Source organism: Primulina huaijiensis, chromosome 16 (assembly GCF_012295235.1).
Source record: "Primulina huaijiensis isolate GDHJ02 chromosome 16, ASM1229523v2, whole genome shotgun sequence".
Taxonomy (NCBI): Eukaryota; Viridiplantae; Streptophyta; class Magnoliopsida; order Lamiales; family Gesneriaceae; genus Primulina; species Primulina huaijiensis.
Genome location: NC_133321.1, coordinates 16,702,783 through 16,713,633, shown reverse-complemented (window position 1 = coordinate 16,713,633; position 10,851 = coordinate 16,702,783). Strand labels below are relative to the sequence as shown.

Below are 10,851 nucleotides of genomic sequence, written 5' to 3'. Positions count from 1 at the left end.
GTCTTAGGCTAACACAATCTAAAATTTTGATATATGATAGTGATTCTTATACAAAAAATTAATCGACATGCGTTGTATTTAAAATTAACGAAAAAATAGTTTTTATTTTATTTTTTATAATTATATTATTTTTTCAATTTAAATATCTATTCATTTTTCACTAATTTTTAATAATATCGTCCCGTGCATCGCACGGGTTAAATACTAGTATTTCCTAAAACACGGTTGGAGGCTCGGAGCGTGTTTTTTTCTTTAAAAAATTCAATTTGTCTTGAAAAATTAATGATCGAATGAGAGAAAATATTGGAATTTTTATCTAACATATCTTCTTAATGATCGTGAGTGAATAATTCGAGCGTGAAATTTATATTATCCGATGATTCATAAGACAGTTCAACACATGACGATGAGTTCGTGTTCTGATATCATATTAAGATTGTGAAGACTTAATAAAAACTTCTAAAACTAGCTTAAGTGAGATGATTGTCTAAATTCATATATATGTTCATTTGATAATATTTTGTAAACTTCACGTTCGTAATTCGATGTATTAAATGTCTCACATCAGTTGAATTAAATTATTGAGAGTTGTATTTATTGTTTTAGACAATTTTTATTGGTAGTTATATATATATCTTAGACACTCTTTTCTTTTGAACTTATTTTTGGGATTGAAGTAGTCGATTTCATATTTAATTAATAATAATCAATTGTAATAAAGTTTTTACCCGTTAAAAGAATAATAAATAAAAAAAACCTGTAGTGCTGTCATTGGACGAAAGTCAAGTAAAAAAGCAGTGCAAAAATCTAGTATAGTGTGAAACATTTAAAAGTCAATCTGGAGCGAATTTGTAGTTTGGGAAGAACTTCAAGAAAGCAGTTTCGACATCACAAAATGGAATACTTGGAAATTGATTGATTCGTTGGTAATATAAATATTGACCATCTGGATCCATATCAAAAATAAAAATTTGTGAGACTGTCTAGACCTACTAAAAAAAGGAAAAGTCAAGAATTACAACCATAACTTTATATTCATCCAATTAATAATAAGGCTTCAAACTCTTGTTATATTTTAATTTAATCAGGTTAATTTTCTCTAAATTCTGATAATGCTATTGATCCTTAAGATTCTTCTGTATGTTTTTTTTTTTGAAAAAAAACAAGATTGGTTTAAAAAAAACAAACGAAATTTTAATTTTTGATCCGTAAATTTATTTTATTATTTTAAAAAATTGATTCTACTTTATGTGGAGAGGCCCAATTGGCTTCCAAATCTTACAAAGGCCCTCTACAGATTTATATGGGTCACTTTAGAAAGCCCAAAATACCAGCACCAGCTTAAATAGTCATTCGTTTGACGTTGGTATCAATCGAAAATTCCACACATCCGGAAACACAGAATTACACCAGGACACGTAAATCTGCAAATGGATCTACCGCCGCGCTTCCGCCGTCATCCCAGGTACGGTAACGCTCCCCACCCGCCTCGTTTCGTTTATCACCATCTTACGCCGCTGTCCCCGCCGCCGCCGCTCCTTTTGCCACCGCGTATTCTTCTCCCGCCGCTGCTTCCACAGCATCACGATGGGCAACTTCCGTTCCCCTTACATTTCTCCTCTTCACCATATATACCTATTCCGGAAAGATCCTATTTCCAGGAATTGGATCCGCTGAGAAAACCTTATCTTGATCGCTACCACGTTCCGCTGATACCACCTCCACGTCAAGACAACTTACCTTTTCGAATCATACATGATTATCCGCTGCGAGACTCAATCATAGAAGATCAGATTTTTCGTCGGGGTTGTAATAATAGTTCCTATGATTTGCCCCGAACTTGGGACCGAGAATTGCCCTGTGGTTCGACGGAAGGTAATTCTATGATTTCTGAGATGGGGCATCGCGATAGATACAGTAGTTCTAGGGTTTCTGGCATAGAAGCTCGTGACATGTGGTGGAAGGATGCGAACGCTGATGCTAGGAGGTGGGACAATGGGAGTCGTGAATTGTTCTTTGGTAGAGAAGATGATGTTAGGAGATGGGACTGTGGTATCAATGGGGGTCGTGAGCTGTGCTTTGACAGGAACATTGATGATAGGAGATTGGAATGTGTTATCAGTGGAGGTCGTGAGTTGTCCTTTGACAGGGATAATGATAGGATCAGGTTGGATTATGGTTTTAGTGATGGGATTTCTTCGCAACTAGAAAATAGACAGCAAGAATTTTTGGAGAGTAATTTGGGTTTGCGTAGATTTAGTGGTAGGTTAGGGAGTGGGGGTAGTAAGAGACAGTTTCATAGGCCTAGGAAGATGAATAGAGTGCAAAAAAAGAGTGCTTTGCATAGGATTCAGTTAGGAAAAGCACGCAGAAATTACATTAGAGGTAAGAAAATTTTGAATAATCTGAGTAGCAGTAGTTTGAGAGGGAGAGATAAAAAGAACTTTGAGTTCTCGGAAACAATTACAAAGGATAATCAAGGGACAGAGCAGAGTCCAGTGGACCTTACTATCTCATTTAAGTCAAATTCTCTTGTGGCAAAGGCTATTTTAGCACCATCAAGTCCAGTTTCTAAGGAGGATATATGTTTGTCAACAAGGAATCTGAAGATTAGAAAAATTAATAATATGGCTGATGCAGGATCAGCCAACTCCAGTGAGGTTGTAACAGAACAAATGACAGGATTCCAATCTGGTGTTCTTTGTCCCCGAATAGAGCTGCCTGAAAACTTCAGTGTTTCTGGAAATGGAAACGTGACTGCGTATAAGCCTAACTCAAGCGAGGTTGTAACGGCACAAATGCCAGGATTCCAATCTGGTGTGCTTTGTCCTCAAATAGAGCTGCTTGAAAAGTTTGATGTTTCTGGAAATGAAGCTCCGAAAGACATGCATTCACATGGTTTAAATAATTTTACATCTGGCAGAAGACTTGGACGCAAACCAAAGAAAAAAAAAAGCAGAAAGAAGATTTTGCATGGGGCCAGGTTGCAGTTGTCTGAGGACAGTAGTAAAATTGTTGATTTTGAAAGTTCCACTTTTAGCACATCTGATGCATCAAAGCTAAGTATAGCTTCAGAGAAAGTAGATTTTGGCAGTGATACAAATAGGCCCTCCTTTTCAGGTCAAAAGATGAAAGACACCAGTTTAAACATTTTATATACTTCTCTGCACTTGTCTGATGATGTGAGTACTGAGGGCCCTGCCAAGGATGCTGATTGTGCAAGCCAATTGGGAACCAATGAGGTCACAGTTCATGCAGATGGATCATACTTAGCTAATGAAAACATTAGTGTTGAGTTACATGTACGAGGTTCTATATTGGATTTGGAGAAGTGCTTGCTTGATCCTAAAGATCTATTGACTAGTTTGGGTGCTGGCAGGGTGGATGGTATTAATGAGCAGCCTTTTCAGGATGGACTGGTGTTGTTTGAAAGTGCTTTTGACGAATTACCTTTCAAATGTGCATCTTCAGTTGAAGTTGAAGATATTGCTGGCTTGTCAAGGCATCGTGAAAGTAATATCCCCAAGGTTCAGAAAGACAAACATCTTTCGGAACATCACAAATCTTGTGCTTCAGAGTGTGAAAACTCATCGTGTAAGGGGGTAGAGAATGTCAACTACGATAAGAGGTCTGCAGATATAAATTCAAAGGAATTCTTCCTGGAACCGGTAACTATACCTGAAATTGAAGGTTATTGTTCATCAAACCCAAGGGATGCAAAAATTCCAGTGGCTGCTGCTGTTGCTGATTGTTCAAGCGTGAGTTTGGGCACTGCGACCAGGTCTAATTTTCTTTCAGCGGATCATAAAGGTACTGTAGCTGAAGCTGATATTTCTTTAGTAAAAACTGTTGGCCAATCATACAAAGATGGGGCCAATTTGTCCAATGAAAGTGGCTGTATCGAAGGAACTTTTGAGTCCAAGATTAAGAGGAAGAGGAAGAGGAAGAGGAAGGGGAAGGGGAAGGCTAGAGGTACTCAATTGGGTATCTCTGGTTCAAATGCTACCGAGCCCATTGATAAGGATAGCTTTGTAGATGATGAACTTGCTAATCTTTTGGCAACAGATATTTCATCTGTCAAAAAAGCTGTTTTTCCTGGTGCTGCAGAAAATTCTGAGGTGAAATTCAGTTTAAAAGAAGGGCCCTCTGTAGATGAAGATTCCCACCCGGATGCTGTTGACTTTTCTGGAGATGGATCATTTCTTGGGAACATAAAGAAGAGGAAAGTTGTTAGCCCAAGATTGAATTTTTCATCTTATTTAGTTGATGATTCAATTGGAGATTGCCTTGCTAGCAATGACTTGAAACTTGATCAGGTGTCTCTCAGACTAGCCGAACAGGATGCTGATCAAAGTGAAGAAACTCTTCCAGCCATGCACCTGGCAAGCGCAGATGGTAGTGAAGACTTTTTTATTCCAAAGATGGATGGCACCCTGGCTTATGGTGACAACAATGTTCATCTGAAGGATGACCTGTCTTTCATTGGAAACACTTTGTCAATGTGTGCTAATGGAAGTGATTATCGTACTACTCAATCTGGCGATGAACTGGTGGCATCTGGCTTTGATACTCCATCCTGCATCAGTTCTCCTGAAGATTTACTTTCTCATACAGACTTCCATTCAGAAAGTGAAATGATTTTTGAGGGATTTCAATCATCTAACATAAAGCCTGTGTCTAGACATTCTTCAACCTTCTCTCTTAGGAAATCTATAGAGAATGCAACTTCTGGCCACTTACAAACTATTACAAAGGTCCCACCATTATTACCTCAGAAAACAGATAAAGTGCCCTCAAGTAAAAACAAACTGAACTCTTTGGTCCCTAACATTTTTTCTGGTCATCCTGCTTCTAATTTTCACACTTCAAGGAAATTCCCTTCTACTCATTTTACAAAATCAAGGACATGGCATCGAACCGATCAATTATCCATCAATGTCTCTAGACCAACAATACGGCCTTGTCCTCTTCCTCAAAATCGTTCACCAAAGACGCCGAGGATTTCTCAGAGTTCATATGTTCGTAAGGGTAATAGCCTAGTAAGAAAACCTTCATCATCAGGCGTTACTGCAGCTCATACTTCAAGTTCCTCAGTTTATCCGACAAGGCCTTGTATGGATTATGTTAAAAAAAACCAAGTCAAGGTTAATACTCCATGTATACCGAGAATAGGTAAGGTAAATACTTGTGAAAGTTCTCGGTCACTGCTCACAAATCATACTGGAAGATCGTTGAGAAGTGCATCTTGCCACTCGCCAGAGTCTTTGCCTGTGACAAATTCCCTTGGAAGTGGTGGTCCTGCAAAAACTTCAGATACTTTAAAAGAGACTGTGAAGTCTTTTGAAATTCCTGAATGCCAAACTGGTTCAGGTAATAATTCAGACAGCCTGAGTACTCTTGTTAAAGAGAGCCTGGGGAAGAAGATATCGTATGTCAAGCGAAGATCAAATCAGTTGATTGCAACTTCTGATTCTAAAGATTTATCTACACCAGGCCTAGATAAGTCTCAAGCATCATTATCTGATGGCTACTACAAGAATAGTAAAAATCAGCTTATAAGAGTATCTTCAGAAAGTCATACCAGAAAAGGAGATTCAATGGAAACTTTAAGCGTGCACAGCCTTGGGTCTCAAACAATTTTACCTTCAAGTTTTGGCAAGCGACAGTCAAGTAAAGGTTTGTTTTACTCTTTCATTGTATATGAATATGAATTTGTGAAATTTTTATTTTCCCTGTTGACTTCTATGCGGTTTCTTCCTAATTTTGTATTATTGGACATGGTTGCTATTTTTGTTACTTGTCACAGGTTTTTCCAAAACGTACAAATTGTCTAAATTGCCATTGGTGTGGAATCTAAATGGTGCTCAATTGCCAAACAAAAGTAGCAATTCATTAGGACCTCGCAAAGTGTGGCCATATTTGTTTCCATGGAGAAGAGCTACTTATAGGAGACGTTCCTTGTCCACAATCAGGTGCACTGATATCTTAGTTCATCTTTCGTTTTGCGATATTTCTATTTTATTCCCTGTGGGTAAAACTAATGCATACATGCTAACGTTCTGCAGCCAAAAATTGCTTCTATCAAGTAAAAGAGGAGCCATTTACACGAGATCAACTCATGGCTATTCTCTCAGGATTTCCAAGGTGTTGAGTGTTTGTGGCCGTAGTTTAAAGTGGTCAAAATCAATTGAGAGAAGCTCAAAGAAAGCTAATGAGGTTTGTTGAGCTACTTGTGTACAAGTACTCCTGGATTGAGGTCTTCATTCATATGGATGATAGCGTTATTGTCTTATCTACAGGAAGCTACACGAGCAGTTGCGGCAGCTGAGAAGAGGAAAAAAGAAGAGAAGGGTGCTATTGCCGTACTTTCAAAGAGCAGAAATCACGTTTTTCGTAAGTCGGTTGTTAATGTAAAGCTGTGTCCAGGTACGCCACTCTGCATTCCTGGTGTGGCACATCCAGTATTCACAATCTACTTAATTTGAGTGAAATAAAGAATTTAGTTATCCATGACTGTCCAGTCCATATGCATAATCTCCTTGTTTCTGGTCTCTACTTCATTCATCCTTCGATCCTAATTCATATGATACATCTAAGATTCAAGTGTTTATTGGATTGTTTCGTGTTGACGGTCTCTCGGAGTGGATAACAGTTGGTATACCATTACATGAACAGGGGAACGGATATTTCGTATTGGTTCTGAGAGATACAAAATGGATCCATCTAGGAGGAGTCTTCACAGGATTACAGGTGTTCTGCTGACAATGAACGCATTTGTGTCTGTTGTTTTTGCTCACATTGAATAAAGGCTTGTTTTATTCTTAGTTAGATTGTACAAGTTAACCCAATTTTCATTTGTTTCCAACTTACATTTTGATTGGTAATTCATTGTTAAATTGGCAACATGTTGCTTACCTTTTCATTTACACTGACATAGTCGAGTTTCTCAAGTTCCAATTTTTCTGTTTGACCGGAAAAAATTGTCTAATTCATTAGATTAGTTTGTTGTTGGCACCTTGATTGTAGAAATTAGGAACATGTCATGTGGCTGTGAAGACTCTGCAAAATCATTATCAGTTATGTTGATTATGGCGTCGCACTACATTTATTCTCGATGAATTCGTCTATAGTTATGTTGTTTTTATGTCTTCAAAACTGTTTTTTGTTTATTGCATTCAGTTTGTGATAATTTATTATCAAGATTTCTTTTAAACAAAATAGTGATGCGCGGGGAATAGTAGAGGGTAATGTCAGGGAGAAGGTTATGTTGTTATGAAATCCCTGCACATGTGGAACCTATGTTTTATTTTTTCCATTAGTTTCAGTTGTCTTGTTACCTGTACTGCAAAGAGCATCAAGAAATTATTGATTGCAATTGACATAATTCTCAGGGTACTGGGCACCCGTGTTGATTTCTCTGTGGGGACTGTGTATGTATTAGCTCACAATGGAGGATTCAATCACTTGGGGTTTTGTGCACAGATGGGTGTATTATAGCTTATGGTGACAAGAATAGGGACTTGGATGTTGCTACAGTTTACTCATATTTTGAGATTTGGCCTGACTTATAATTCCTTTACATAGTTTTACCAATCTGTATACTGCATCATTAAATCCATCTGTTAGATTGATGAGGGTAGATATATACCTTTTCAGTCTTGAAACAAGTTAGCTCTTTATTATGGTCCCTTATGTATCCCTAGCGGTATTTTTCCTATGTGGCTACATTTGATGTAATTAATTTTCGGAAATTGAGCATGTAACCCCTTTCTCCATGTTTAATGCAGAAGAGGAAGAACCATCACCTTCGGATGTTCTCCAATCTGAGAATAATTTTAAAAAATCTTATGTTCCCAGGAGATTGCTTATCGGCAATGATGAGTAAGTTCCCCAAAGGCAATATTTATGTGTGAAACTTATACTCTGCTGAAGAATCACTTGAAACTTAAAATTTGAACCATAACCATTAAGTTATAGCTTTAAAACTATAATAAGTTATCTTTGCGACAGATGGTGACTCTGTAAGCAAATTTTGTTTATGCTGTAACAAGTGTGTTGACCTATGTTTAGATATGTTCGAATTGGTACTGGTAACCAGCTGGTTAGAGATCCAAAGAAACGAACTCGTGTACTGGCGAGCGAGAAAGTTCGATGGAGTTTGCGTACTGCAAGATTGCGATTGGCTAGAAAGAGAAAATATTGTCAGTTTTTTACTAGATTTGGAAAATGCAACAAGAGTGATGGAAAATGCCCTTATATCCATGATTCCTCTAAAATAGCGGTCTGCACTAAATTTCTGAATGGTTCATGCACCGACAGTGACTGCAAATTAACTCACAAGGTATTGCATGATTTGTCTTGAGCTGCTCAGCATGTGGAATTTCACTTTTCCTCTGAATAAATATGATGACAGCATCCATCATACAGGTTATTCCTGAGAGAATGCCAGATTGTTCTTACTTTCTGAAAGGTGAGTCCTGGTGTATTTTATGTGTGTCAAAACGATTTTTTCAAGGGGATAAAGCTCTCATTCTTTTCCTTTTCAGGGTCATGCTTTAATGAAAATTGTCCCTATAGACACGTCAATCTGAATTCTGAATCCTCGATTTGTAAAAGATTTCTCAGGGGTTACTGCGCAGATGGGAATGAGGTATATAGCTTGTCCTGGTTGTTAAATCTTTTAATTAAGCCTGTGAGCAGTTGCAAAACACCGAAATGGGTTATGTGGCTCATCCCTTTTATGAATCTTGCATCACTGTTATTGATTGTGTGTACGGAACAGGTTGTCTGGCTACGGTCTTTGTTCTGGTTTTCACAAAAATGGAAAAAAAAAAAAGTGTGCAAAAACAAATAAATTATCAGAGAGTGAACTTCGTAGAATATTTTGAAGTGAAGTGATTTTCTTTTCCATATCACCGAATTTTATTTTTGGTGTCCTGGAGGTTCTTTCCGCATGGTTTCTGATTTTTAATGTTTGTTTTAATGTGCACTGTTTGTAAGCAGTGTTGTCTTTGCGTTTTCTTTTTGAAACACGTCCTTTTTGGTTTTGATTGTAAATTTTGTGGTTCAACAATGGGATATGTTGATCCTTGATGATTAGTTGTGTGTTGATCCTGAAGAAAAGGTTGCCTCTTGAATTTTGAGCCTGTAAGGTGGCCAATTTCGTGAGAAAGAGATATGGTCTACTGCCCATAATCGGTGAAGCTGCAACATCTGTTACCTGGTTTATTTGTAATTTTCAAGATTCCACCAAATCACACACCTCATGAAGCACACTGCCGCACTGATCTTAAATCTTGTGAATGGATGATTTCCTCAAACTTGCAGTGCCGGAAGAAACACACCTATGTCTGTCCTGCTTTTGAATCTACTGGTATCTGTCCTCGATCATCTATGTGCAAGCTCCACCATCCTAAAAAGAAGACAGAAAAGAAACCTGAGAGCGAGCAAAAGATTGTGAGAGGTCGATACTTTGATGGAGGGCTCATCGATGCTGCTGAATGCAGTATGGCTACTGGTGAGAAGCCTCCTGCAGAAGTTGAGGATGAAATAGTTTGTGAAGAGGAAAAATACCCAGATTACATTAGCTTGGACATCAGTAATGATGACCCCAGAGATGAGTATATTATGACTTGCAAGATGCACTAGTAGCACATATGAAGCTCATTTCGCCTCGCCTCGTTTCGTTCCCTATGCTAGATTTGAGTCGTGACTATTGCCTTCGTAGTTTTGCTTGTGGTATATGCTCTTGCGCCAGATATTTTTCTTTTTCTTTTTTGTTTCCTTCTCTTTTTTCTTTCTTTTTCACAGCTTCAACGTAGGATATATAGGTTAGTTTTAGGGTAGATGTAGGATGAGATGTACATGGATTGTAAGAAAACACGGAGCAAATGAGAAGTTGGGTTTCTAAAGCTAATTTTAGCGTGAAATTTGAGCCAATTAAATTTATGTAATGAATAAAGTAATGTGGCCTGACCTAACTCTATCAAAGATCGTCTTATTATTTATCTGCACAAATGAATGTAAGCCATTTAATCGTTCGCATTGTTGTCCGAGTAAAGCACGTTCATTCAAAGTTTTATAATATAGAGTGGGTTGTGTGGGATATATTATATATGTTTCATGTTGTGTCCAATAATTATGTTTGTTGGATAAAACAATCAAAACATTACATTTGAATTGTTGTACGGTTTAAAATTTCGAGTTTCACTATTTTAACACAAGGGATAAGTTATACATGTTTTATGTTGGGTACAATAATTATGTTTGTTAAGTTGATAAATCACGTAACGTGTGACTGTTGTATGATATAAAAAATTTGAATGCAACAATTATCACTAGCTATAGTAGTTGATAAAACGGAATATATATATATTTACAAAAGCGAAAAAATAAAAATAAAACAAGATAAAAGCCACAAAATTAGTTAACACCACATAGAAAATTGATTAAAATTGCACAAAAAAAAAAACAAAAAAACAAAAACAAAGATAATAAACTCAACCTGAAAATTTGACGCAAAGAAGAAAAGATAAAGCAATAAAACTGCAATTTTCTCATTAAAATATACTAAATCGAATTATAAAAAGGTGAGGGCCAACAAGATAAATGTATTTTGTAATGTATTTAAGATGAAATCAAATGTATGAAGGTATTTACATGGAATAGTCTCATGAATCTCACTTTAAGTAACCTTTCTTGCAAAAAATTTCTATGCGAGAATTGCAATTTTGGGGCAAATACAACGGGATTTCTTAGAAGATAAAGAGTTCTACAAATTTTGTTTTTATAATTTATGCATGAAGGCTGGAAATTAGCTTTAATTTGAAGCCAAGATTTTAAAAGAAAACT

The 10,851-nt window shown here is 37.0% G+C and overlaps 1 protein-coding gene across 2 annotated transcripts; it reads left to right on the top strand.

Annotated features, from left to right (window-relative positions):
- Nucleotides 1–1,368: 1,368 nt before the first annotated feature.
- On the top strand, nucleotides 1,369–9,975 carry LOC140960741 (uncharacterized). 2 transcript variants are annotated; one of them, XM_073418992.1, is made up of 10 exons: nucleotides 1,370–5,676; nucleotides 5,807–5,972; nucleotides 6,066–6,216; nucleotides 6,300–6,426; nucleotides 6,676–6,750; nucleotides 7,788–7,881; nucleotides 8,071–8,341; nucleotides 8,428–8,470; nucleotides 8,547–8,650; nucleotides 9,328–9,975. In XM_073418992.1, the coding sequence occupies exons 1-10, from the start codon at nucleotides 1,431–1,433 to the stop codon at nucleotides 9,646–9,648; spliced, it is 5,598 nt and encodes a 1,865-aa protein (XP_073275093.1). In that variant the 5' UTR covers nucleotides 1,370–1,430; the 3' UTR covers nucleotides 9,649–9,975. The 2 variants fall into 2 exon arrangements, with proteins under 2 accessions (XP_073275094.1, XP_073275093.1); XM_073418993.1 differs by lacking the exons at nucleotides 7,788–7,881; nucleotides 8,071–8,341; nucleotides 8,428–8,470; nucleotides 8,547–8,650; nucleotides 9,328–9,975 and adding an exon at nucleotides 7,392–7,774 and having other exon boundaries at nucleotides 1,369–5,676.
- The last annotated feature ends 876 nt before the right edge of the window (nucleotides 9,976–10,851 follow it).

Excerpts from the sequence above, each read along its gene's own strand:
- LOC140960741 (XM_073418992.1), top strand. The coding sequence starts at position 1,431 with ATGGATCTACCGCCGCGCTTCCGCCGTCATCCCAGGTACGGTAACGCT. Across the intron at positions 5,677-5,806 it reads CAAGCGACAGTCAAGTAAAG|GTTTTTCCAAAACGTACAAA; the intron begins GTTTGTTTTACT and ends TACTTGTCACAG. Across the intron at positions 6,427-6,675 it reads TAATGTAAAGCTGTGTCCAG|GGGAACGGATATTTCGTATT; the intron begins GTACGCCACTCT and ends TTACATGAACAG.